At 42.9% G+C, this 27,144-nt stretch overlaps 1 protein-coding gene across 1 annotated transcript in view; it reads right to left on the bottom strand.

Annotated features, from left to right (window-relative positions):
- Positions 1-9,013: 9,013 nt before the first annotated feature.
- The window catches only part of Chp1 (calcineurin like EF-hand protein 1), a 36,883-nt gene continuing 18,752 nt past the window's right edge, over positions 9,014-27,144 (bottom strand). The window contains exons 4-7 of the mRNA XM_032903971.1: positions 23,370-23,497; positions 15,223-15,284; positions 11,320-11,442; positions 9,014-10,874 (exon numbers count right to left, since the gene is read on the bottom strand). Of these exons, the coding sequence (XP_032759862.1) occupies positions 10,821-10,874; positions 11,320-11,442; positions 15,223-15,284; positions 23,370-23,497 (367 nt within the window). The 3' untranslated portion in view covers positions 9,014-10,820. The remainder of the gene's footprint in view (positions 10,875-11,319; positions 11,443-15,222; positions 15,285-23,369; positions 23,498-27,144) is intronic.

Below are 27,144 nucleotides of genomic sequence, written 5' to 3'. Positions count from 1 at the left end.
TATTACTGTGATAAGACACCATGTCCAAAGCAATCCATTAAAAAATCACTTAGTTGGGCTTACAGTTTTTAGAGTCCAATGAAGGCATGGTGGCAGGAATAGATAAGGTACACTCACATCTTCAACAGCAAGCAGGAGGCAGAGGGAGACCCAATAGGACTGGCTCTGAGTCTTTGAAGCCTCAAAGCCTGACCCCAGTGATAGACACCTCCTAATTGTTTCCAAACAGTTTCACCTACTGGGGACCACAGATCCAAACATAAGAGTCTATGGGGAGCACTCCCACTCAAACCACCAAAGGAAAGACTTACATATCCTTTACTGATACTGCAAGTATTAAGTATACAAAGATATCCCAACCAAACTAGTCTAAAAAAAGTTTACTCTCACAAGTATTCGAAAGGAATAATCATAATGTTATTTTCTATATACTTGTACTTGAATTAGTGTTTAAAAATATCAACATTTTTGGAGGTGTTCTGAAGCTTTTATGTAACACCATCTTCTCTGAATTTATGGAGTCTTTCTTTTTTTTTTTGGTTCTTTTTTTCGGAGCTGGGGACTGAACCCAGGGCCTTGCGCTTCCTAGGCAAGCGCTCTACCACTGAGCTAAATCCCCAACCCCATTATGGAGTCTTTCTAAAGGGGAAAGAAAATGTGTAATTCTGCAGGAAATCTCCTGCAGGAAATTTCTGCAGGAAAGCTGTCTTTTAGTGCAAAGCAAAAGACTGCTTTTAGGGCGATTACATTTTCCTCTCTAAGATGAAGAAGGATGTTATATTCCTTTCCTCTAGCTCATACCTGTTTTTTTCTACTTGTGGATCAGATTAAAAAAACAAAAACTACTCCTGCTAAAGAGAAGGGGTTTTGCTTTTTGTTTTTTGTTTTTGTTTTTTTGACCCTCTAAGCTTCTTTGCCCTCAGCTCTGCTAAATCCAGGGCTAACAGAAACCATATAATCTATCACAAACATCCACTCATATTATCATACTTCCATTTGAACTGGCTCTCACTAATGTGACAGTTTATTTTTGAAACAAGATTGTGATAGATGTAAATTCTGGCCCTGAGCACCAACACACCCAGTATATGTCTCACCAAAACAGAAACCAGAAGCACAGATCTGCCTAGAATTTAACTGATTACCAATAAAATTAAGGGGGCTCCCAATTACAAAGAGATGGCCCATAATTAAACAAGAATCAAATACAAATATCTTGATAACACTACACTATCACCAGTGTACACCAACTACATAAATGAGAGTCTAACAATATTTCCAAAACTATAATTCTAAAAAAGGAAGGAAGGAAGAAAGGAAGAAAGAAAGGAGCATTGTAGGTGTCTCCCTTGATTCTTGGTAAGAAACCAACATCGGTGAATTCCACTGAGACCTGTTTGCCGAAATTAATGCGCCATAAGGACATTATCAGGACGTACAAGGACAAGGCTGCTTACTATGATTATAAAAGTTTGACTGGTGCGAGTATGAGGTAAAGGCGGCAAGAGCCTATCTGTAATACATATACTCAAATGAAAATACCAGAGGGAACCTCTTACAGCAAATCTCAAGGTCAACGCGCCAGGGACACAAAATACCTAGAGTTGCAACAGGCCTGTTCACCTTAACCAATGATGCCTTCGATAAAGGGTCACTGTGGATGTTACAAACAATACAGAGATATTCTTAGAAAAATAAACGAGAGGTGATCACAGAGGCTTCCAGACACAGCCCGTGTGAGTGCAACTCGGAGAACCTGGGTAAAGCACACTGCGGCCAAAGGGAAGGGCACAAGGAAGGGCGTGGAGCGCCGGTAGGGAAAGAACGCAGCCACGTACCGGGAGGCGGCGGGGCCGAGAGGACCCGGCTGCTAATGGAAAGCCCTGCAGGCCCAGGCCCTGCCCGCTCGCTCATCAGGCTCGCCGCTACCCGGTCCCGGGTTGTGCCGCCCCACCGGCTGCTCGTCGCCCGGTAGACAGACGGCCCTCTCGACTCACCTCACACGGTCCAGGACAAGTATTCCGCTCCCCGTGGGAGGCCTGCCCCGGGCCCGCAGGCCAGCTGCCCGGGGCACGCCTCACTCCGCCATCTTCGCTCCTTCTCCTGTCCGCCAACCCAGGGGGCGGAGACGCGAATGGCTCCGCCCCACCTCCTGGTGCTGATTGGACAGCACCTTGCTCGCGCGCTCTTTTTCCGTCACAGATTGGCTGGAAAGTACATCAATCAATCCCTTTCTGGTTCTATTTTTTTTTTTGTTGTTGTTGTTGTTGGAACCTAGTGCTCCAGTTGAAGTTAACCAGGAAAAGGGTCATTATAATTTACTTGAGGAAAAACATTCCGCACGGAGGCAGTCTCACTTTTTAGTAAGATAGAGCGGCAAGGCCAAATTCCTATTTTAAATTATCGTTACTGTTAACATATACTGTTCCTAATAATTCCTCTCTTGGTCTAAAGAATTTTATCCCCGGATTAACACTACACCCAGAGGAACAATTTCATGGTGTCAGTTCTTCTGACTTTGACCCATTTAGACTGAATGCTGCCTGCTGTTTAAAGGTCAATACAGTAGTGTAGTTTTCCTCACCTTAAGAGGGCCTGCCTGCTGACTGAGAAAATGTTAAATGGCATTTGTTGTTTCTTCCAGCTGTAGGATTTAGAAATCCTTTAGCAGTGTTTCCAGGAGAGGTAGTGAAGGCAACAGAGTGACTCTTACAGATGATGACAAATGTTCTTCTGGGTAAGCAGTGCTTTCCAAACAACGGAGTTATCACTAGGTCATTTATTAAATCCAAATTCCTATGCTTCCCTCTGTGGTAAGGATGCTATGCCATACAAAGACAAAATACAGTTGTCTATTGAATCTATTGAATAATATTATTAGAATGTTAGAACCTATTGGATAATGATAAATTCACAGGCTACATTGATTTATTGGCTGAAACTTACCAAGCAGCCTTGATTTCCCTTTATAGCTGGGTTGGTGGCAGAAACCTTGTGTATCCCACGCTGGCCTCAAATTTGCAATGTAGCCAGAATTACCACACCGATTATGTCCTGAATCTCAAGTAAACAACAATGTCCTCCACCCAAAAAACAGGTTCTTTGAGTGTTAGTTACCATCAGGTCACACATTACACTGTACAGTATGTATATGTGTATGTATATGTATATTGTATATACTACAGAATGCCTGTAAAGGACTGAACAAACCTCTGTTCAATGAGGTTTTACTACATCCAGACAGGGCAGATACAGATGGGAAAAGTCACCATAGTTAGATATTAATGAACTCATTTAGAAAGACACAGCATATTGAAGCCAGCTGAGGGACAAGTGAGCTTCAGAGGAGGAATAGGGTGAGGTGCAGAACTGAATAGGGACAGACAGCTGCACAGACAACAGGGATTTAAGTGAGCAATATCAAGCAATGAGTCCCATGTGAAGCTGAAGTGCTGCCCAAAGAAATGGCAGAAATAGTCTTGTCCCTCCTTAAGTCACCTAACCAGGGGTTCAGATGACAGTGGGCAGGGGTATTACCATCAAGCCATGGTGCTGTGTCCTTCCTATTTATATGGGGTATAGGTGGGTAATTCTCCTGCCTGTGTGTGTGTGTGTGTGTGTGTGTGTGTGTGTGTGTGGTGAAAACCCAGACTTCATGCACATAAGACAAGTACTCATCAGAGCTACATCTATTTATTACATCTGTATCCATGTTTTTCATGTATTTTGATTTTAAATACATTTTCTATATTTATTTTATGTATGCAAATGTTTTGCCTGCATTTATGCATGTACTTGCTTGCTTGGTGCCTGAGGTTAGAAAAGCATGTCAGATTGCATGGATCTGGAGTCAGGGATCATGTAAGTCATCATGTCAGAGCTAAGACTCATGCCTGGATCCCTACATGAGCAAAAAGGACTTTTAACTCCTGAGCCATCTCTCCAGCATGTACTTTAAGCTTCTAGCAATCCTCCCACCTCTGCCATCTCAATCCCAACTGATTTGGTTAAGTTTATAGTTTTTATTTTTCTTGAACATTTTTACTTTTAAGAATTGGGGCTGGAGGGCTGGAGAGATGGCTCAGTGGTTAAGAGCACTGACTGCTCTTCCAAAGGACCTGAGTTCAATTCCCAGCAACCACATGGTGGCTCACAACCATCTGTAATGGGATCCGATGCCCTCTTCTGGTCTGTCCAAAGACAGTGACAGTGTACTGACATATATGGAATAAATAAATATTTAAAAAAAAAAAAAAAAGAATTGGGGCTGGAATTTGTCTGGAAGAGATTCAATGTCTGAAGTACGATTTCTATTGACTCTTTGTTCCTTTGCACCATAATAAAGGAAAACGTACAGAAAAAAAAAAAAAAAAAGAATTGTGGCTGGAGTAGTGGTGGCACACGCCTTTAAACCAGCACTGGAGAGGCAGAGGCAGGTGGATTTCTATGAGTTTGAGGCCATCCTGGTTAGCAGAGTGGTGTTCCAGAATAGCTGAGACCATATTAAAAAACCCTGTTCCCTCTGCACTCCCCCAAATTGGGGCTGAAGAATACCACACAGTCTTAATTACTGTAGCACTGCACTAAGTATAACTTTTCGTTTTTTAAGACAGGGTTTTTCTGTGTAGCCCTGGCTGTCTTGGAACTTGCTCTGTAGACCAGGCTAGCCTCCAATTCTCAGAGATCTGCCTGTTTCTTCCTCTCAAGTGCCAGGATTAAAGGCATGTGCCACCACTTGAAATTGATTTCTCCAGTATTGTTAAGTCTGGTCTTCTACATTTTTTGTATATGGTATTCAACTATAATCCAACCAAGTTTCTTTCATTTTAACCTTACAAATGATATCAATAACACTATGCCCAGGTCACTGACCTGATACAAACATACTTTTGTTTATTCACTTTTTTTGAAGACTGGATCTTCTGTAACAAAACTGACTTTGAAGAGCTAGAGATGGCTCATTGGTTAAGTTTACTGTCTATTTGTACACAGGACATCTCATTTCCCAGCAGCAAACTGCTGGCTCACAACCACAATTCCAGAGGACGTGATGCCCTCTTCTGGCCACCATGGACGTTGCATGCACATGACACAGATATGCATGCAGGCACTTATATATATCAAAATAAATTTTAAAAGATGGTCTTGAAGTGCTGATGCCCCTGTCTCCACCTCCCATGCTGAGACGTGTGCCAGCATACCTGGCTTTATTCAGTGTTGGGTCTGGAACCTAGAACTCTGCACATTAAGCAAGCATTCTACCAACCAAGTTGTGTCCTCCATCCTCTTTATTTTCTTTTTTAAAATTAAATTTTAAATGCGCTAGTTAGTTTTGTCAACGTGACACATCCAGAATTACCTGGGAAGAGGGAACTTCAACTGAGGAATTACCTCCATCAGATTAGCCTGTGGACATGTCTGTAGGGACATCTCCTTGATTAATGATGGAAGTGGGAGGGCCAAGCTCATTGTGTATGGTGCCACGCCTGGATGGGTGGATCTGTGCTGTGTGAGGAAGAAAGATGAGCAAGTCATGGCAAGAGAAGCCAAGCAGTTGCTCTGTGGGCTCTTCTTCAGTTCTTGCCCTGACTTCTCTTGATGATGGTGTGAAACCTGTAAGTTGAAATAAGCCATTTCCTTCCCCAAATAAGATCTGATAGGTGCTTATCACAGCGACTGATGAGTGAACTAAGACAGAGGTTAACATTAGAAGGTTTTGTTGTGGTAATGGTCTGATAGTTTTTGCAGGGTTGGAGAGTTGGCTCAGAAATTATAAACACTTGTTGCTCTTACAGAGGACCTGGGTTCAGTTCCCAGCACCCATACAGTGGTTCACAACCATCCATGACTCAAGTCCCAGAAGATCCAACCTTCTAACCTCCATCGGCACTAAATGTATATTGTATATGCATACATGTACTTAACACTCATACATATAAAACAATTTTCAAATAACAGGCCTTGAAGACTGATGTAACATATTCAGTTTCTCATAAGTTTATCACGGTGCTCTTCAAATTGCTTCCCAGTGTCTCAAACTGCCATTCCTTATGCAATCCTTTGGGGAAATATTGCCAAATAGAAAGTGGACTGTCTCTGAAGTCTACCCTTGGCCCTTTTGCAGTTTGCCGCCTGTGTCTTTCCTTCTTCCAGAGAATGAAGAAAGGTCTGAATGAGTGAAGTCCTCAGGGAATGTGTGCTGTGACATGAACAATTTTGCAAAGCTGTTACCCATATGGAAATGACAAAGCATCCTAAAAACAAGTGTCCATGGGGACGAACTTGGGTGTGCAGAATAGCATCTGTGCTTTCTCTTCCCAGATGTTTACAGTCTATTTACAGTCTGAAACTGCTGACTAGACACCTCTCTCAGAGACCAGCTACCCCTCCACCTGTGCTAGCCTACCATACCAAGGTTCTAGGTTGCAGATAGTCATGCAGAACCCTGCCTTATCATACTTTATTGTACATGTTCATGTATCTGTCCTTTCCTCATTCCCTGGAAGCCCCTAGTCTGGGTTCCGGGACCCAAGCTGGACACAACACCCTTTTTTGTACAAAACACCTTTTAGTCCACTTCTGATTTTTTGGTGATTATAAGGTTATCAGAGTCACCAGTGGCGACCATACAAATGCATCCACAGAACACTCATCTCTGCAAATACCAGTACCAGGCAGCTTCAGTTCCCTCTCTACCAAAAGATGCAGCCAGCACACAAGAACCTAAAACAGCATATTCATTCTTTGAAAACAATTCAATTTTGAGAAAATTTGTTCAAATAATGACAGTTCCCATGGCCATTCTCCTAAATGACATCCAACAAAACCTATTTTGATAGCAGCTAGAAATGTGCTCTTTCACTGTTGACAGAGAACTCTTTCCCTCAAAAAACTGAGCACCACAGCCAGGAATGGTGGCACACCTTCACTCCAGAGGCAGAAGCAGGTTCTGAGTTCATGGCTAGCTTGATCTGGATATTGAGTTCCATGCCAACCATGGGCACATAGTAAGACTCTGTCTCATAGGGAAAGAAGAAAGAAAGAGAGAGAGAGACAGAGACAGAGACAGAGACAGAGACAGAAGAAACAAAGGAAGGAAGGAAGGAACAAAGAAAGGAAGGCAGACAGACAGACAGACAGAAAGCTAGCTAGCCAGTGGTGGCCCATGCCATTAATCCTAGCACTAGGGATGCTGAGGCAGGAGGATCTCTGAGTTTGAGGCCAGTCTGACCTACAGAGTAAGTTCCAGTACAGCTAGGGCTATGCAGAGGAAAAACTGTCTTGACAAATAAATAAAACCATACATACATACATACATACATACATACATACATACATACATACATCCTGACATAAAGGGCTCTTCCACAGTACATACTTCTCAGAAGCTTCTAGGTCGTACCAACAAAAATTTCTGATTTCAAGGTCATAAAAAAATCAGTCAGGAATCACTGATTCCTTCAGATATTCAGGTATGAGCCAATCTGAATAATATACAGTAACATTAAATTTCTCTTTTTAGTATCTCCAGGAAAATGTAGATTTTCGTTGGAATTAATGCCTATAAGCACCGACACATCTTAGACCTTGAATATATATATGTTTGGTTTTTTTTTTTTCTTTTCTTTTTTTTCTCGGAGCTGGGGACCGAACCAGGGCCTTGTGCTTGCTAGGCAAGCGCTCTACCATTGAGCTAAATCCCCAACCCAAATATATATATATATATATGTTTTTAAGACAAGATTTCTCTGTGTAGCCCTGAATGTCCTGGAACTTACTCTGAAGACCAGGCTGGCCTTGAATTCAGAGATCTGCCTACCTATGCCTCTTGAATGCTGGGACTAATGGTATGTACCACTGCCTGGCTAACCTTGATTTTTTTTTTTTGAAGACTTTATTTTTAAGTGTGTGTGTGTGTGTGTGTGTGTGTGTGTGTGTGTGTGTGTGTGTGTGTGTGTGAAAGTTGTTAACTTGAGTGTTCATGTGAGCAGAGACCAGAACCTTGGATTTCTCTTGAGCTGAAGTCACCATGAGCCAGTCGATATGGATGCTGAGAACTGAACTCTCATCCTCTGTAAAAGTAGGATGTTACCTGCTGAGCTAACTTCCAACAGAGTCTCTTGTAGCATCAGCTAGCCTCACACTTGGAACATGGCCTTGAGTTCCTGAGCCTCCTGTCTCTGTCTTCTAAGTGCTAGGATCACCAACTAACTCCACCGCACTGGGCTTTAAACCCTTTTTTAGATGTGTTGTAAAATTTGTAGAGGTAGTGAACTGCTAAGATTTGTTGATCTATACTAGAATATCTATAATGCTGGGTTGTTTCCTTTTTAAAAACTGCATTTTCTGTGTGTATAATGTTTTGCCTGGTGCATGTATGTATGCACACACATCCCATACCATGAGAAGCCTCAAGAGGGAGCCAGATTCCTTGACCCTGGAGTTAGGAATAGTTATAAAGCTGTTGTTTATGTGTCTGGTCCTCCATCAGAGCAGCTCTGGCAGGCAGTCCAGGCTGGCCTCAAACTCAGAATGAAGCTCCTGATCCTTATGTCTCCACTTCAGTGGAGATGTTTGGGTCCACATTTTGTAAGCACAGCACTTGGAAAGCTAAGGTGGAAGGATTGCTGAAATTTTGAGGATGGCCTAATCTATATGCCAGTCCAGCAGATAAGACTGTCTTTAAAAAAGGGGGGGGATTTAGTTCAGTGGTAGAGCACTTGCCTAGCAAGCTCAAGGCCCTGGGTTCGGTCCCCAGCTCCGAAAAAAAGAAAAGAAAAAAAAAGGGACATAAAAAAGAAATACAGAAAATATATTAGATCTTCCTTAGAATTCATATGAAGAGGTGAAACACTGTGCCTCTTGGCAAACTGAACGCCTAGATGAATATCTGTACATCACAGGCCCAGGCAGCAGTGACATATACCTGCAACTGATACTATAAGCATAAATCCGAGCAAGGGAGACACATGAGTTACGTAAGGTTGTTAAAAAAACACCAGATAAAACCAAATTCTTTTGTTTTGACGACAATTAATTTATTGGTGGATTGAGGAATACAATTTTAATGGGACAATAAGGCACAACTGTGGATAAAAACAGTTTGCTATACAGCCAAGGGGGGCATAATCTTAGAAACTTTAAATAATTAAATCAAGATGCTTCTGAAGTACTTCTCAAACAGATCAGTATCAGACAATTATTCCCTTTATACAATTCTTATATCACATCATTTGATCACAAAGTCTGACATATTTCATAAAGAATTCCCCAGTTCATGTAGACCCCAGCCATCTGTCCTAGCCATGCCCCCACTGCTCGCCTTTACCCATCTCGTCTGCAGTGTTTTTGTTTGTTTGGGTTAACAGCAATTTATTTCCTAAAGAATTGCTTACATATCTTGGATAGCCTTCCAAAGCAACAAAGCAAGCAAGCAAGCAGGCAACACCAGAGAAAGTCAGCCAAGAGCAGATTCACAGGAACACAGGGCGGAAGCAGCTTGATTCAGTGACATCTAAATCAAGCTGACATTGGCAGAGAATGTCACCTCAGTTGGTGCCACCAGTCCCAGGTCCCATGCTTCTAAGGGATCTGCATAGTATAGTATTCACAAGGAGCTAGGAAGGTCGTGTCATTAGGAAGCTCATGAGACAATACATTCGATGCATACAGTGCCTGGACCAGGATTATGAACTGACTATACATCTTCCAGCATTAAAATTTGCCAAGTATAAAATTCATTCGGAGTTTTGTGCAAAACTTTAAGACACTGAGGACAATCTAATTCTTTAGGACTGAGGTAAGTCAGGCACTTCTGTAACACTAGTCTTTCTGTTTGGAAATGTGAAGAATCTTCAAGTGTACAGAACACTGAGGCATAACCCATGCTGTGGAGCAAATGTGGGCAGCTCTCCAGGGTGCCCATCCTTGTCAGAAAACACAAGAAGGCCCTCTACCATATTGTCAGAACAGCCGCTTGGGTGGTGACAATGTCCCAAAGAGAAGCAAACTGGCAGGCATTAGACTATTTTCTGAATGTCAACACTGTACCCAGAAAAGCCACATAAATATATTTGAAAATAAAAAGTCAGAGGTAGAGAGACCTGGGAAGCCACCTAGGAGACATGGCTCTACAAGCCTCACCATGACCACCTTTTAAGAACATGTCTGCTCATAAGCCCTGTGACGACAGAGCAATAGCTCCTGGATAGGCAATATCCCACATCAGAAGGTAGATACAGATCACCAGACCACTAACTATCCTGCCACAGCAGAAACAGGCTTACCAGCAGAGCCCAGAGTCAAGTAGAATGCAGGGAATCTCAACGACAGGAGGACAGCTGAAAGACTGAATGGAGAGAAGGCTGGATGACAGAGAGGTAGGAAGAAACAGACACAGGACACAGGACACAGGACACAGGACACAGCACACAGGACCATGATGGAAGGCTGATGAAGGGAAGGCAGCATGGATATGGTCCCATCTAGTGGGAGCTTTGCTGGCTGGTTCTTGACATGAGTCCCTGTTTCTTTCCTCAGACAGGACGGATGCATGGCACTGAGCAGTAGAACAGGGGAAGTTGGTACTTACAATAAAGACTGATGGGTGGATACCGAACAGAAATAGACAGGGTACCATTCTGTAACGCCCTGTTTATACACCAAAGGCAAGTTTGTATGGACAGGAGAGACTTCAGGTTGTCATGCAAGAGCTGTAGTATTCTGGGAAAGGGGGATGACAGGATGGGGTGGGGCTGGAGGACAGAAGGAAGTTTCAGTTCTTAAATACTAGAAAGCAAGAATAATTTGGTCTCTGCCCTTTAGTGAAGAAATCGGATGCTCATCTTCTGTTCTACATCCACCTTCTCCAAAACCTGGGGTTGAAAAAACAGAAACAATGTATCATTAAGCTTATGACCATTCTGATCACCTTTCTAAATAATGGGTGACCTTCCCTCCTGTGCAGTAGATTTAACATAAAGCCAAGAGGTAGGAGGAGAGTCGCATACAGGCACATCTCACTGAGGACCCACAGGGAGCTAATGGCTGTGGGAAGCCATTTTCTTCAGTAGTGTAGCCACTCATAAGTTCCTCGTGTTCTATAAATAACAATTCAATCTTATCGTCACCCTGCAAAACGATGCGAAACATGAAGAGCAAGGCGAGTTGAGAGCAGTAAGGAAACCAGCAAGCAGGTGGGAACAGTGGATATGATCAGAAGTATACATGTACGAAAATGTTATAGGACACCCATTACATATAATCAATGCATTAATAAAAAAGAACTAAAAGGAAAAAAACAAAAGGTGATAGACAGACCTTAACGAATTCTGTAAAAGATATGGCACTGTCTCCATCTTGGTCAGCCTCCTGGATGGTCCTGTCTGCAATACTGCCCAGCTGCTCATCTGAGATATTCACTCCGACCATCATTCGCAGTACCTACAAGATCAAGAGCCTTGAAGGGGACTCTCGACAAAGCCACCTCACTTCCCCCTTTCTGTGATTGCTCCAAATTCACCAGCTAGAGAATTGAAATCCTTACTTTATTATCTAGGCAATTCTTAAAAAGGCAATGAGAAGATCTCTGGCAAAGTCACTCTCCCTAAGTGTCTTCTCCATATTGACAGTCCTGACTGTTTCTGCTTAGACTGTAGGCATGATGTCTGCTGGCAAAACAGCCATACTGGAGCTGTGAGGTTCAACCTATCCCTGGGTGTCCTGATACATCATCACCGTTAAGGCTGTAAGTCAGTTTGGTGAGTTGTTCTGAAACCCAGTACAAAAGCAGTCCTCTGCGAGGACGAACATGAGAAGCATGAAGCCTTTATTTATAAGTTACAGCTCACATAAATCTCCTTGAAGACTACTCAGGAAGCTGAGATGCGAGAATTTCAAGCTGAGTTTAGTTTGGGTGACCTCAGTGGAGCCCCTTTTTAATGGTGGGGTGTCTAGGACATAGTTCAGTGGCAGAGTGCTCACCTAGCAAAGACGCCAGTACCACACATACACAAACGTGGTACCTTAAACAAAATATATAACTTCAATGTCCTCTAGCCTAAGACCCACAGGCCTTCCTTTCTCCTCCACTCCTTTACTTCCTTCATGGGCAGTGTATTTTGTTTCTTACCAACTCTTTTTTTGGGATTGGGGCAAGGAGGACTGTTTTTCAGACTGCTTTACCATGTTGTTCAGGCTGGCCTGGAATGCCTGGACTCCGACAATCTTCCTTAACTTTTCAAGTAGCTGCTACTAATTATATATAATCCCTCACATTTTGATCAACCAATTCTTCTTTTTTTTTTTTTTTCCGGAGCTGGGACCGAACCCAGGGCCTTGTGCTTTGCCCCTAGGCAAGCGCTCTACCACTGAGCTAAATCCCCAACCCCTCGATCCACCAATTCTTAAAACACAGAAGCTATCACCCAGGGGTTAAGAGTGCTGGCTGCCCTCCCAGAGGGTTTGATTATCAGCACTACATGGTAATCACAACTGGCTGTAATTTTTTTTAAGATTTATTTATTTATTATGTATACAGTATTCTGTCTGCATATAGGCCTACAGGCCAGAAGAGGGCACCAGATCTCATTATAAATGGCTATGAGCCACCATGTGGTTGCTGGAATTGAACTCAGGACCTCTGGAAGAGCAGCAGTGTTCTTAATCTCTGAGCCATGTCTCCAGCTCCCAAGAGTCTGTAATTCTAATTCCAGGAATTACCCTCTTCTGGCATCCCTGGGAACCAATCGTGGACATGGTACATACCACGTGCACATGCAGGTAACATGCACAAATATATGAACTAAATACTAAAAAAATTTTAAGAGGTTACATTACTAAGTATCATTTGGGTAAAGTCATTGGCACTCCCACCAGGGAAATACCAAGCAGACAAATTGAGCCTCAAATGGCGGCCTCCTAAGCTCTCCCTTCGATCAGTCTCTGAGGTGCTTTGCTTGGAGAATGTTAAGAGCGTGGGCTGTGGAGAGGATTGTGAACAGAATGCTGCCTAACTTGTCTGAGGCCCTGGGCGCCATCCCCAGGTTTATACACACATAGAGAATTAGAGTGAGAGAGAGAGAGAGAGAGAGAGAGAGAGAGAGAGAGAGAGAGAGAGAGAGTGTGTGTGTGTGTGTGTGTGTGTGTGTGTGTGTGTGTGTGTGTGTTCGTGTTGGGAGGTGGGCAAGAGCGGTTTGTAATAAAATACTTTATCAAATGTTTTGTGGGCAAGATGTCTAGAAGTGGTTTCCCCAGGTTCCAGGAACCAGTGGCAGAGATCTTCCAGGCTCGATCCCCAGGCCAGGGTCTCCTCCATCTGTCTACTTCAGCATTTATCAATCACTTGGAAGTTATTAACAAATGGAAACTTACTGCTATTATTCCTATTATTTAGTTTTTTTTATGCATGTTCTTCCCCTTTTAAAAGTATATGGTCTTCTTAAAGAAACCCAGGGCCGCACACTGCCACGTACCGCACATTGCCACTCGACCCTCCTGCTGCTCAGTTCCATCCCCAGCCCTCTTTCCAGAATGTACTGAATCCCCTAAACTGGGGTTCCAGGTGGTTGTGAGTCATCGTGTGAGTGCTGGGAACAGAATGTGACCAAGTCCTCTCCAACAACAGCCAGTGCTCCTAACCACTCACTCGCCTGCCTCTCAGCCCTGGGATTGTGGTTTTTTTTTGTTTGTTTGTTTGTTTGTTTTTTTAGTCTAGGTGAAAATTTTCTCATACCGCCTTTATAGAGTCCGAGATATGCTAGCCTCATAAAATGGGTCTGTGAATAGAGCAACCATCTCTACTTAAGTGTAACTGATACACAACAGGATACATAGTCACCAAATTCTTTAGAAATTATAGTGCCTAAAAAGACAAACTTTGTTCTTTTCTCCTACTTTGGAAAACTGCTCTCTCCTTGCTAGGCTAAAACTAGTTGCCTGGATACCTCACCAATCCAGGAGTACATCTGTGACAAAGCCATTCTTGGCCCCATAGTAACTTTCTCATCCCATGGCACACAATTGCTTACAAATCCTAATAACAGAAAATAAACCAACTCTCCATTTCAAAACTGTCTTTCTGGCAGCCACATCTGAACCACAGGATGAAAATACGCAAGTTGTAATGGCTGCTCTGATCTTTTCAGCCCTCAAAGGCCATGGGTGTAACTTTCAGTAAAACAGTATAGTTCTCACTGAACAAAAGCTATTCCCACTTCAAAACCAAAAGGCAAAGTCAACATCAAGTATGGGTGGGAAGGAGCACATGGGACCCCCCCACCTATAGCGAGGGCAGTTGGTGGCTGCTGAGGAATGGGCTGTGGCTACTACTAGCAGGCTGGCCATGTTCCAACAGAGGGTCCAATGCAGATGTCCACATAGGCAGCACTCACTGGACTTAGAGGGTGATGAAGCATATCGCAACCACGTATGACATTCTCAAAAGGATAAGTAAGTATTATATATGGTTTTGCTTTGTTTTGTTTAAAGCAAGGGCCAGGGGACACTACCACTGGCCTCCTGATTTGTATTTTCTCATTGAAATGTAGGAAGGCCGAGTTGGTCCTTAATCTGATCTGGGTAGGCTTCAACTCTAAGTTTGTTGAAGATAGAAAACCAGTTCTGATTTACTTAAGAGCAGAAAGTACTTTTCCTTTTAGATATATCTTGAAACACACAGAATTTGCCTGATGGAAATTCCTTAATGTCCTAGCTATCTGAGGTCTTTTAGACTCAATGAAGAGACAGTTTCCTACTGTCCTAAACTTATAAAAAGAGAATGAGATGGCGAGAAATGCAAACTGTGAAATCACCAGTCACAGCTGGGACACAGGGAAGCATCCCCTGCAGCTAGCAACCATTGGGGGGATGGCAGCTACAGCCGTCCCTTGACTGACACCTCATCCAAAAGACTAAACAGAAGAATTTACTTCAGAGTCCTTAGAATTAAATTGCTGCTAACAAGTTGGTCTGTCAACAACTGAGCTGTGTGAACCAGTCACACTTTATTCCCTACATCACTCAGCACCTCAGAACCACCCATCTGTGAAGACTCAGTGACCCACAGCAAGTGTTTCCAGGTCTTCTCCTCTGTCTTTTATCTGCAACAGCACTCTTTCCAAGGCAGGGATTAAAGGAAATGTTTACTAAAAAGAAAGAACAACTGCTGCCCATAAAAATAGTCAGGACCCAAAATACACACTGTTCTCAAACTTTCCCACATACCTGTAACAGCTCATCGCGGGAGATCTTGTCATCTTTATCCAAGTCATAAAGTCTGAAAGCAACTGGTATGAAAACACAAGAAGACAGAGAAATCTGTAGTGTTTTGTCCTGTCTCAAAGCTGAACACACAAGGGATAATAGACAGAAACTGATAGCCAATTAACACATTTCCCAAGACAAGTGCCATTCCCAGTAGGGCTTTGTGGTTGTTGTTTTGTTTTTTGAGACAAGGTTTCTCTGTATAACCCTGGCTGTCCTAGAACTCAGAGATCTGCCTGCCTCTGCCTCCCAAGTGCTGGGATTATACGTGTGCCCCACCATGACTAGAAAGTCTCAATTTCTTAAATCTTTCAGTGTCTTTAAAAGTCCTACCAGGGCCAGGTGTTGGTGGTGAATGCCTTTAACACCAGCACTAGGGAGGCAGATATCTGTGAGTTCAAGGACAATCAAGTTCCAGGACAGCCAGGGCTGTTGCACAAAGAAACTCTAGCTCGAAATAAATATCAGAAAAATTAATAAAAGATAAGTCATTCACAATTTAATGAAACCAAAAAGAGCCACACAAGGACCACAGCAGGGGCTCAGTACAGCTTAGGAAGATGGGCTTATGAGGTCTTCCATCAAATTTCAAAGCCCATTCTTCCTTCTAGTAAAGAACTGGGATTTCTTTTTATTTGTTTTTGCATTTTGAGACAGGATTCTCATCTAGCTGAGGCTGGTCTTAAGTTCAATGCTCAGCTACGCTGGCCTTGAATTCTTGATCTTTGCACCTCTGCTTCCTAAGTGTTGGAATTACAGATATCACAGTGCCCAGCAAGAACTGGAATTCCAAATGAAGTCAACAAGACTCTGATGTCTATAAACCCCACCCCACCCCACTGAGCTGGGAGTATGCTTGTACACAATGTACCAGACTTGTCATCTGGGTGGAGCTCCTAACATCCACGCCTCAGCAAGTGTCCTTAGTCTAAGTCATCTCTCCATTCCTCCGGACTCAAGCTTCTCTCTATAACAATACATAACCCATTTAGGAAGCAGGCTATACAAAGAACCTTGCTTCATGTCAGTACACGAGAGAGAATGCAGGAGAAAAAAAACCTATTCAGTTTTTTGTCGTGACTAAGACCTACTGTGTGGACAGTGCTTTGAGAACACTGTTCATTTTGTAGGCATAAATGATGAACTTATCAAAGATGTGACTCTTATATGACTGAATTCAGGTTGGATTTAAATTACTTCAGGTAAATCGCTGTCATTATTATGTATTATGTCTTTTGAGCTAGGATCTTGTTCTAGAGCCTACACTGGTCTGGAACTATGTAGCCAAGGCTGGCCTCAAATTTACAGCAATCTTCCTGATGCAGACTATTGGCCTGACTCTACCATGCCTGACTTCAATTTTTGGTTTTCAAAAGGGAACTGCCATGCTAGGCATAGTGATGTACATCTATAACTCAAGAACGTGGTAGGTCTCAGAGGATCAGGGTATATATGACCAACTTTGGTTACACAGGGTACCCCCAGGCCAACCTAGCTTCCATGAGACCCTGTCTCAAAAGCAAAAGTAAATAAAAGGGAACTGAACCCAGGTCCCCTGGGAGAGCAGCAACTGCTCACCATTGCCAACTGCCTTGCCAGTCCTTTTCTTGTTATTGTTGGAGACAGGGTCTCACTGTTGCCTTGAGCTTTGAACTAACAGATCCCTTGCCTCTGCCTCCCAAATTCTGGGGTTAAAAAGTCATGTTCCATCATGCCTAGCTCTTAATTTCTTGTACAGGCAAACAGGATGATGATTTTTCTACACTCTCATACCTGACACCCACCCCCCCCATTTTTTGTTTTGTTTTTCCAGATAGGCTCTTATGTAACCCAGGCTGGTCTTAAACTCATTTTTCTTCCAGAGAACTGAAAACACATTGGGAGGCTCACAACTACTGGGTAACGCCATTTCCAGAGGCTCCAAAACCTTCTAATATACATACACACAGTGCATGTGAGCACATACACAGAAATAAAATGATTTTTTTTTCTTTTTTTTTTCGGGGCTGGGGACTGAACCCAGGACCTTGCGCTTCCTAGGTAAGCGCTCTACCACTGAGCCAAATCCCCAACCCCTAAAATGATTTTTTTAAAGAGGGGTTGGGGTCCAGGGCAGCCAGGGCTACACAGAAAAACCCTGTCTTGAAGAACTAAAACAAACAAACAAAAGGACTGAGGCGATGACTCAGTGGGTAAGCGCAAAGCAAGCTTCAAGGTGAGTGAGGGATTCAATCTCAAGGCAGGAAGGTAGCGAAAGATGGAGGAAGAAGGCCTGCTCACTTGGATGTGGGTCCACACACTCACATGAAGCTCTCTAGCACGCCCAGGAGGCAGGAGGGCTAGCAGGAAGAAGGGGGGAGGAGCAGCAGCAACAAATTCAGAGCAAAAGTAGTTGATTCTTTTCAAACAAAGACTAAGAGGTGAGAGTTCCCATGTGGCCCAAACCTTCCCTGTCCCATTCCTAACATTGTCACTACATTCCTAAATATGGAGCACTGGATAAAACAAACAGAGGACTACTGGTGCATTGTTAACCAAAGTCCACAGGATACATTAAACTTCCTCTTGCAGGTTTCCGCGTCTTGACAAATGCATACCTGGTGTTTACTACTGCAATGCCATACAGGTGCTTTCACTTGCTTCCAAATCCCACTGTCACCTCCTTCAAAACAGTCCCTCTACAGCTTCTGAACGAGACCCCCATGGACCTAATTCCTTTGGTACTAGGTCCTCCCCTAACCCAGACAGTCTCCATCAGTTTGTCTCTGTCTTCATTGCCATCTTTCTCTCTCCCTGCCCTAAAACAACTGATTGCCATAGCAACAAAACACATTACACTGAAAGAGAGTAGCAGTGACCCCACTGCATGCTGACAAGAACCCACTGGGAACTGCAGTTCATTTCGGATCCCAGAGATACACTAGAACTTTGAAGGAGCTGAAGCCTACAGCCATTATTACAATAAACATTTGTCTGTTTATTTGTTTGTTTGGTTTGTAGCCCTGGCTGTCCTGGAACACACCAGGCAGACTAGGCTGACCTCACAGGAACTCCTGCCTCACCCCGAGTGCTGGGATTAAAGGCCTATGGCGTTATGCCCAGTCAATACAATAAATACTTTCATTCATTCATTTATTTATTTAAAAATTTAAGAGGTGGGGGAGAGTGTGTGTGTGTGTGTTCATTCAGGTACTAAGGCAGGCATGCATGTCAAAGAACACATTACATGCCTATGAGACTCTGTTCTCTCCTTCTACCATGTGGGCTCTAGGATTTGAACTTAGGTTGTCAGGCTTGGTGGCAGGTACCTCTACCCAATAAGTCATCACCATGACCATTCATTCATTCATTCATTCATTCATTCACTCATTCATTCATTTTGAGACAGGGAGAGTCTGTCACATAGCTCTGGTAGACTAGGAACTCATTATGTAGACAAGGCTGGCCTCTAACTCAGAGATCTTTCTGCTGGGACCAAAAGCAAGATCATGCAGGCCCTGTGCATTCCTGGTCTTTTTTAATTGCTTTTTTCCTGACAAAGTCTGGATATGTTGCTCATCTGGCTTTGAATCTGTGATCCTCCAGCTTCAGTCTTCTAGTCAGGTGGAATAATAGACATATTTGTGTCCAGCTAATTTTTCTCTGTGTATATAGTAAAATTATAAATTTTGTGATCTTTACCATTTAAGATTATATTTCACCAATGTTATAAATACACATATTGTTGTGAACCAATGGCAAAGATATTTTCTATTTTTAATGATTTGTTTATTTTTACTTTATGTGTATTGCTGTTTTGTCTACATGTCTGTCTATCTGTGTGAAGCTGTCAGATACCCTGGAACTGGAGTTACAGACAGTTGTGAGCTGCCATGTGGGTGCTGGGAATTGAACCTGGGGCCTCTGGAAGAACAATTAATGCTCTTAAGAGGTAAGCCATCTCTCCAGTCCCATCAAGGATATTTTCAACTTGTAACCTCCAATAATCTCCACTTTACCCTAACTAAGGAAAATTCTGAAAGAACTTTCACAAAGCCAGGAAGAAGAAAAAAAGGAGGAGGAAGAGGAAGAAGAAGAGGAGGAGGAGGAGAGAAAAGACCTCACAATGACTGCTAAGTAGGGAACATGTGTAATTGCAGATATGAAGAAATTTCAAATAAACACATTTTTTAACTTTTTTTCTGGAAATGTGCATGCTATACTGGCGAAGCCAACTTTGAAGGTATTCCTGGCCTGTAGCAGAGAGCGAGCACAAACCTGAGCCCTGCTTTGCTTTGTCTTTGTTGGTTTGAGACAGGGTCTCTATCCCAAGCTGGCCTTGAACTCACCTCCATAGCAGAGGATGACTTCATAATTATTGATTGATTGGTTGATTGATTTTGGTTTTTTGAGACAGGGGGTCTCTGTGTAGCCCTGACTGTCCATAAACCTGCCCTGCTTCCTAGTTCAGGGATTAAAGGTGTGCACTGCCATTGCCAGCCTGCGGATGCCTTTGAACTTTTGATGCTTTTGCCTCCACTTTCTAAAAGCTGGGATTGTGCACATATGCTACCATACCCAGTTTCAGAAGTAAACATTGTTTAAAATAAATTTTAAAGTTTATTTATTTAATATGTACGGGTTTTTGCTGCATATTTTGTCTGTGCATCATGTGCACATTTGGTGCCCATGAAGGCCAGAAGAGGCTGTTGGATTTCTCTGGGACTGGAGTTACAGGTGGTTGTGAGCTGCCATGTTTGTGCTGGGATTAGAACATGAGTCCCCTGGAAGAACAGCTTGTCCTATTACCTGTGAGTCATGTCTGCAGCTTCTAGGAAGTGTTTGCTTTTAACAGAAATGGTCATGAGGGTATGGTGGCGCATCCCTTAATCTTAACGCCTGAGAAGCAGAGACAGGCAGATCTCAGTTGAGTTCAGAGGCTAGCCTTGTCCAAATATCAATTACAGGCTAGCCAAGGCTACACAGTGAGACCTTGCCTTTAAGGGAAAAGAGCAATCAATGTTCCTATACAGACAAATCTGCTTCAGGAAAAGGTATAACAAGGACAGGGTTCTTGTCGAATATTCCTTTTAACCCTTGGATTCATAGATAAAGAAATATATGACTGTGAAAAGAAAAAAATATTTTTTCTCAAAATGTCTCCTGGCCGGTAGGTGTGATTCTGGGTGTTACATCAGTCTCACATGGCATCTTCCGCCAGGGTCTCCGTTTATCCTCGGCAACTCAAGGTTAAGATGGTTCTTTGACCGAATACCACATCCTGTTATTTAATGTATAATAAAAACATGACCCAACCTCCATCAGCAGACTCACACTGAAGAAAACGCCTCAAGACTCTGGAAGCAGAGGTAAGCAGATTTCTGTGAGTTCAAGCCCAACCAGGTCTGTCCAGTGAGTTTTAGGACAGCCAGAGCTACATAGTGAGACCCTGTCTTGACCCAAACAAATAGAGAGAGAGAGAGAGAGAGAGAGAGAGAGAGAGAGAGAGAGAGAGAGAGAGAGAAATATCATCAAGCCTACCAAGAGAGTGAGTGTTTACGTAGCACTGAACCATGTGTGCCTTTCTCTGCTTCCATGCTACAACTGATTCTCCTAATTATTCATTAACTCCTGGTCTCAAGACCCACAAGAAAATGTTTGTACTATAGCATGAAGATCAGGCAGACATATACTAACATATGCTAAACCACTAATCATGGCTAGATTAGTGGCTCTCAAGAGGCTGAGAAAGTCTACCTAGTTTGAGACTTGCCTGGACTACAATGTGACTCTGTCTACAAAAACATTAAAAATAATGTAAGCTGGTTGTGGCAGCACATGTGTTTGACCTCAGACATAGGAAGATCTCTGTGAGTTGAGGCCAGCCTGGTATAAAAAGTTCATAAAGCCCAGGGCTGTTATACACAAAAACCCTATCTCAAAAAAATAAAAAAAAAAAAAAATAAAAATAACTTAATAGGAGCTGGAGAGATGGCTCAGCAGTTAAGAGCACTGACTACTCTTCCAGAGGTCCTGAGTTCAAATCCCAGCAACCACATGGTGGCTCACAACCATCTGCAATGGGATCTGATGCCCTCTTCTGGCATACAGGCACATACTCAGGCAGAACACTGTATACATAATAAATAAATAAATAAATCTTTAAAAAAAAACTTAGTAACTAAAAACACTGACCACCCGCAGACAGAAGGCCTTGCATGAAGCAAACGGTACTTGGTCCTGAAGGAAGAAAGCATGGTTCATTAGTACAGTTTATAATAACCATGAGGGTAGTTAACAGGATTCTGTTGTCTGTATTCAGTTTTGTTTCTACTGAAATTTTTGCTCTTCTTTAAGCACCATAATGTGGGGGTAAAGTTCAACAGTCTTTTAGACTTTTGTTCAAAAATCTCCTCTGACCTAAATAACAAGATATACTTTAGTGATTCTCAAACTGCACCATAAATGCCAACAAAAATGAACTCACACTGCTCCCAAGAAGATGAATGGACAAAGCCCGACAGCCAGACACTGAGACTTCAGGAGACACTTGTCAACTGCATGTAAGTGCAGCACTATATGCTCCAGCTTACTTGTATTTGCTCTAATATCTTAAACCTTCTAGTGTCTGTAAATTACTGGGAGCTCCATTTGATCTGTAATCACAAACTTCTGGGCCCCACCATGCACTCTTCCAAGGCAGGGTTGGGCTCAATCAGTTTCACGCAATTTCAGTATCAACTTGTGTTGAAAGAAAAGTAGAAATTCAACTTCAGCTTCCTGGAAAAGTGTTGTAAGGGACTGGGCATCAGTCCAATAAGGGCAGAGGGAAATGTAGTAAGTATCGAAAGAAAGGAAGGCAAGAGGCAACGGGCACGGGAAAGCACCATTCATTACTGGTACTTTAGCAAAATCTACAATCTATGAGATTCCAAAATAGATGGAGGACTAACACTAACTCTCACAGGTAGGGCCTGGGGTCTTGCTCCCAACTCTAGTACCTTCTACAGGGTCTGGCATACAGGAGACAAATGAAGTATAAGGGCAGGTACACCCAGTAACTGCAATGGACTGCTTGAAGCACTTACAACATGAAGAATCTCTTCCTGGGACTACAGATGTAGCTCAGTAGAAAGAGTGTTTATGGGCTAGAGAGAGGGCTCAGTGGTTAGGAGCACTGACTGCTTTTCCAGAGGACCTGAGTTCAATTCCCAGCAACCACATGGTGGCTCACAATCATCTGTAATGGGATCTGATGCCATCTTCTGGTGCGTCTGAAGACAGCTACAGTGTACTCATATATATTAAATGAATAAATAATTCTAAAAGAAAGAAAGAAAGGAAGGAAGAAAGAAAGAGTGCTTACCTACCACATATTATGCCTTGGGTTTCTGCCCAAGTCCCTAAATATAAGATGTGGTGGTGCAGGGGTTGGGATTTAGCTCAGCGGTGGCGCTTGCCTAGCGCCAAGGCCCTGGGTTCAGTCCCAGCTCCAAAAAAAAAAAAAAAAAAAAAGGTGGTGGTGCAGTGCGTGCCAGTAATCTCAACATATAGGAGGGACAGTAGTATCAAGAATTCAAGACCAGCCTTAGCTACATAGTAAGTCTGAGCTAACTTAGGGATCATGTGATCCTGTCTCTAAGAGCAATCAAAATCCTGAATGTGCTATTGAAATGACCTATAAAATCCTTTAATATCTCATTTTTTTCCACATGGAAGAGGTTTATTGGGACGACAGAGACAAAGAAGAGAGAAATGAAGAGAGAGAAAAAGAGAAGAGAGGAAAAGAGCTAATATCTAATTTTACACAGAGAAAACTACACCCCAAGATCTCAAATAACCTGCCCAAAGTCTCATGAGCAAAAAAATGGTAATCCAAGAATTCCAACTTAGCTTAGCTCCATGATCTGACCACTCAACAGTAAATGTTTTTGTAAGTGTTGAGAGCAAATGAATAGAGGCAGGCAGATCTCTGAGTATGAGGCTGGCCTGGTCTACAGGGTGAGTTCCAGTCAATACTACACAGAGAATCTTTGTCTTGAAAAAACAAAAGAAAAAGGAGTAGCGACCACAAGGACGATGGGGAGAGGGAAGGACATACGCTAAGCCACATGACTGACGCTCCTTACAGTGCAGTTTGTTGCTCCGGCTGTTGAGGGGTTCCGGTCCATTCACATCTTTGCTCTTTTCGTTATCCTCAATGGGTCGGAAATGAGCCAAAGTTCTCATGAATCCTCGGAAGTTTACCTGATCCTCTCTGATTAGGAAATATAACAGAACACATGTCAGTCAGGGTAGGATTCTTCTGTTTGTATGTTTTGTCTTTTGCAGTGTTTCAGAATCAAACTCAAGGTCTTCCACAAGCTAGGTAACCACTATACCACTAAACTATATAGATTCATGGTGACTGTTTCTTATGGACTCAAGAAATGGTCAACACGTTGTCCTGAGTAGCATGAAAGTCCACTCAGCAAGCTTTCTTCCCAGATACATGCATAATACTTTTGAGCTTCTACAGTATCTCCATCTAGAAAGCTCACCCCAGTAGTGTGAAATGGTATATTATTTTTACTTATTAAATGATTAACTAGGCTAAAAGAAGAAAAGAACTTAACTATGGTCAGAGTTATCAACTGAATTTACTTACATATCTAAAAACTGAATTTTAAGTAGGCCCAGTACTACACATGAACGCCAGTACTTAAACTCTCTCTGCTTTGAACTCTGGAACAACCAGCATGTTACTCTTTCAACCCACAATAAAGTATGCCTAGAGACATTTAAATTTTAAAGCACATTCTAGAAATCTTGCTTGTTTATTTGTTGTTCTGAGACAGTCTGTCTCTGGAGCCAGCCAGGCTCTGCATTCACAGCAGTCCGTGCAGTTTCGGCTTCCCCAGTACTAGACTTTACTCCCTCTCTTCCTCCTAGTGCTGGGGATCAAACACAGGGCTTCAGCTACACTAGGCAGCCCTGTGGTTCTCTTTTCTTTTTTTTTTTTTCTATTCTTTTTTTCGGAGCTGGGGATCGAACCCAGGGCCTTGCGCTTGCTAGGCAAGCGCTCTACCACTGAGCCAAATCCCCAACCCCTCTCTTTTCTTTTTAAAGATGTTCTATTTTATGGGTATAAGTGTTCTGCCTACATTTACGTCTGTGTACCACTTGCATGCCTGTTGACTGTGGAGGTCAGAGAAGGGAATCTGACTCCTTGGAACAGGAACTACAGTTATAAGCTTCCACGTGGGTTCTGGGAATCAAACCTGAGTCCTCTAAGAGAGAGGCCAGTGTTTTTAACTGATTAGTCATCTCTCCAGCCCCCACCCCATTCTTTCCTTTCAGTTTTGCTGAAACAGGAGCTCACCTATGCAATCCTGGTTGGTCTGAAATTTTGAAATGCCTGGCTTTTTTTTTTTTTTTTTTTAATCTTAAGCATCTCTGCAGTAAAGATAAATACTGCAAGGCATAGCAATAGATACCTGACATCCCGGCACTCAGGAGGCAGAAACAGCAAGGACTGCTTCCAATTTAAGTCCAATTTAGGCCACATAAAGTAGTAGGTCAGCCAGGCAGTGGTAGTGCACGCCTTTCGTCCCAGCATTCAGGAAGAAGAGACAGGCTGATCTCGAATTTGAGGCCAGTCTAGTCTACATAGTGAGTTCCAGGATAGCCAGGACTACATATAGAAACCTGGTCTCAAAAACAGACAGACAGACAGAGTACTGGGCAAGCCAAGGATACAAGCAATATTTTTTCTTATGAAAAGAACAAAAAGGGGCTAGGTATAAGCTTAGTTGGTAGTGTTTGCCTGACAGGCACGAGGTCTGTGCTTACTCTCCAATACCACGTACACTGAGTCTGTAGTGGTTCATGCCTATAATCCCAGCACCCATGAGATGAGGCAGGATCAAGATCATTCTTGACTACATAAGATTTGGGAGGGAGGTGAGATGAAGGGAAGGTGTGCACATGATGGTAACTCTAGGGAGAAAGTTAGGCAACTCTTCAGGTTCAAGGCCAGTCAGAGCTGAACAGGGAGACTCTATCTCAAAAAAAAAAAAAAGAAAAGCAATTTTAGGCTGAAGATGTAGCTCGGAATATGAATGCTTGTCTAGCATACACGAACTTCAGCACTACATAAACTGGTCATAGTGGTGTACCTATAGTTGTTTCCGCTCAGTAAAAGTAGAGAGGAGGATCAGAAATTCAGGGTAGCTGATGCTGGCAAGCAAGCCCGAGTTTAATCCCCAGAAACCACATGGTGGAAAAAAACGAACTGACTCCTAAAAGTTGTTCTGGTGGCATATTCATGCAAATGCACATGCATGCACACACACACACACACACACACACACACACACACACACACACACACACACACACACACACACACAAAAAAGAAAGAGACTGTAACAAAATAAAACAGCAACTAAAAAGAAAATAATTCTAAAATTGTGCAAATGAATTTTTTAATAGTTAAAGGAAAACACATAAGACTTGTTTACTTACAACAATCCTAGCAGTATCAGGTGGCCTACTTCCCACAGTTGCCTACAAAAATCCTGCCAGGCATAGTGGCGCATGCCTTTAATCTTAGCACTCAGAGACCAAGGTAGGTCTACCTATTTACTCTTAGGCCAGCCATAGCTACCCACTGTGAAGCCCTGTATCAAAACAAAACAAAACAAAACAAAACAAAATCGCTGTCTTAGCTAAGTAATTTCAACATTTTTGAGGCAGAAGTAGGAGGATTTTGAATTTGAGCTCATTTTATACTGCAAAGGACCACATCTCAAAAATAAAAGAGTTAAGAAGAAAAATAAGGGTTGGGGATTTAGCTCGTGGTAGAGTGCTTGCCTAGCAAGTGCAAGGCCCTGGGTTCGGTCCCCAGCTCCGAAAAAAAAGAAGAAAAAAAAAAGAAGAAAAGTAAACCTCTGGTCTCTGTGTCCATGTAACAGGTAGTGTCTCTTAAATGTCAGGTAGATAATACAGTTCGGAGACCCACAAATGGGTGAGATCAAAGAAACGCTAGCTCAAAGGGGACCTTGACTTCCTTCGTGCAGCTACACACCTCGTACAGCATGACAGCATCTGCCGGAACACGTAAGCTCTGAGCAATCGAGCAATATGGAAAGACTCAAATCGTGTACCAGGTCAAAAGAATTAAGGTTATTAGCACAATGTTTATGCAACAGAGAATGAAACACCTATGTTCTACTATCAAATTTCAGTCTGAAGAAAACAAAACAAAAAACAGAAAACCTTTTTCCTTTTTAAGCCAGAAGAAACAAACACCTGGGAGCCAGGTAAGTACTTGGTAAGAAGCAGGGGCGCAGGCAGCCACAGGCGCCACCACACAGGCTGCTACAGCCCCGGCAGCAGACTGGAGAAGATGCTGGGAAACCACCAGAGTCAAAGGAGATTTGGCTTTGCCTTTCAAAACCAACTTCAAAAACTGGTGAGAGGGCTCAGTGGAAGGCCCTTGCCAAGCCTGGTGATCTGAATTTTTCCCTGAATCCAACTGGTGGGAGATGGGGGGAACTCAGGCAAACTGTACTGCATAGATGCAAAATAAATAAGTGTCTGACAAAACAGAAGAAGAAAAGGACTTCCACAAGCTGTTTCTCCAGGTAACTGACGGTGACTGAGGAGCTTTGAAAAAGCAGCTGACAAAATGACTGTGAAATACTCTCCTGCCAGAGGCTTGTGTGTAGAGCACAGTGTGAGAGCTGTGCTGGGCAGGGTGCAATGCTCTGCCAGCCCTAAAAGCACACCAGAGGGAGGGTGCAGGAGGCAAGAGAGGCACAAATGAAGGCGAGCAGAAGATTGCTCAAGTTCAGCGGACTCTGACTGAGTGTCTTGGTGACTGTTCTTGCCTTCCTGATCTAACTGACCCTAAGTTTGTTT

The sequence above is a fragment of the Rattus rattus genome, chromosome 5, assembly GCF_011064425.1.
Source record: "Rattus rattus isolate New Zealand chromosome 5, Rrattus_CSIRO_v1, whole genome shotgun sequence".
Lineage (NCBI taxonomy): Eukaryota > Metazoa > Chordata > Mammalia > Rodentia > Muridae > Rattus > Rattus rattus.
The sequence above is the reverse complement of the archived record's forward strand: the minus strand, read 5'-3'. Positions and strand labels throughout refer to the sequence as shown.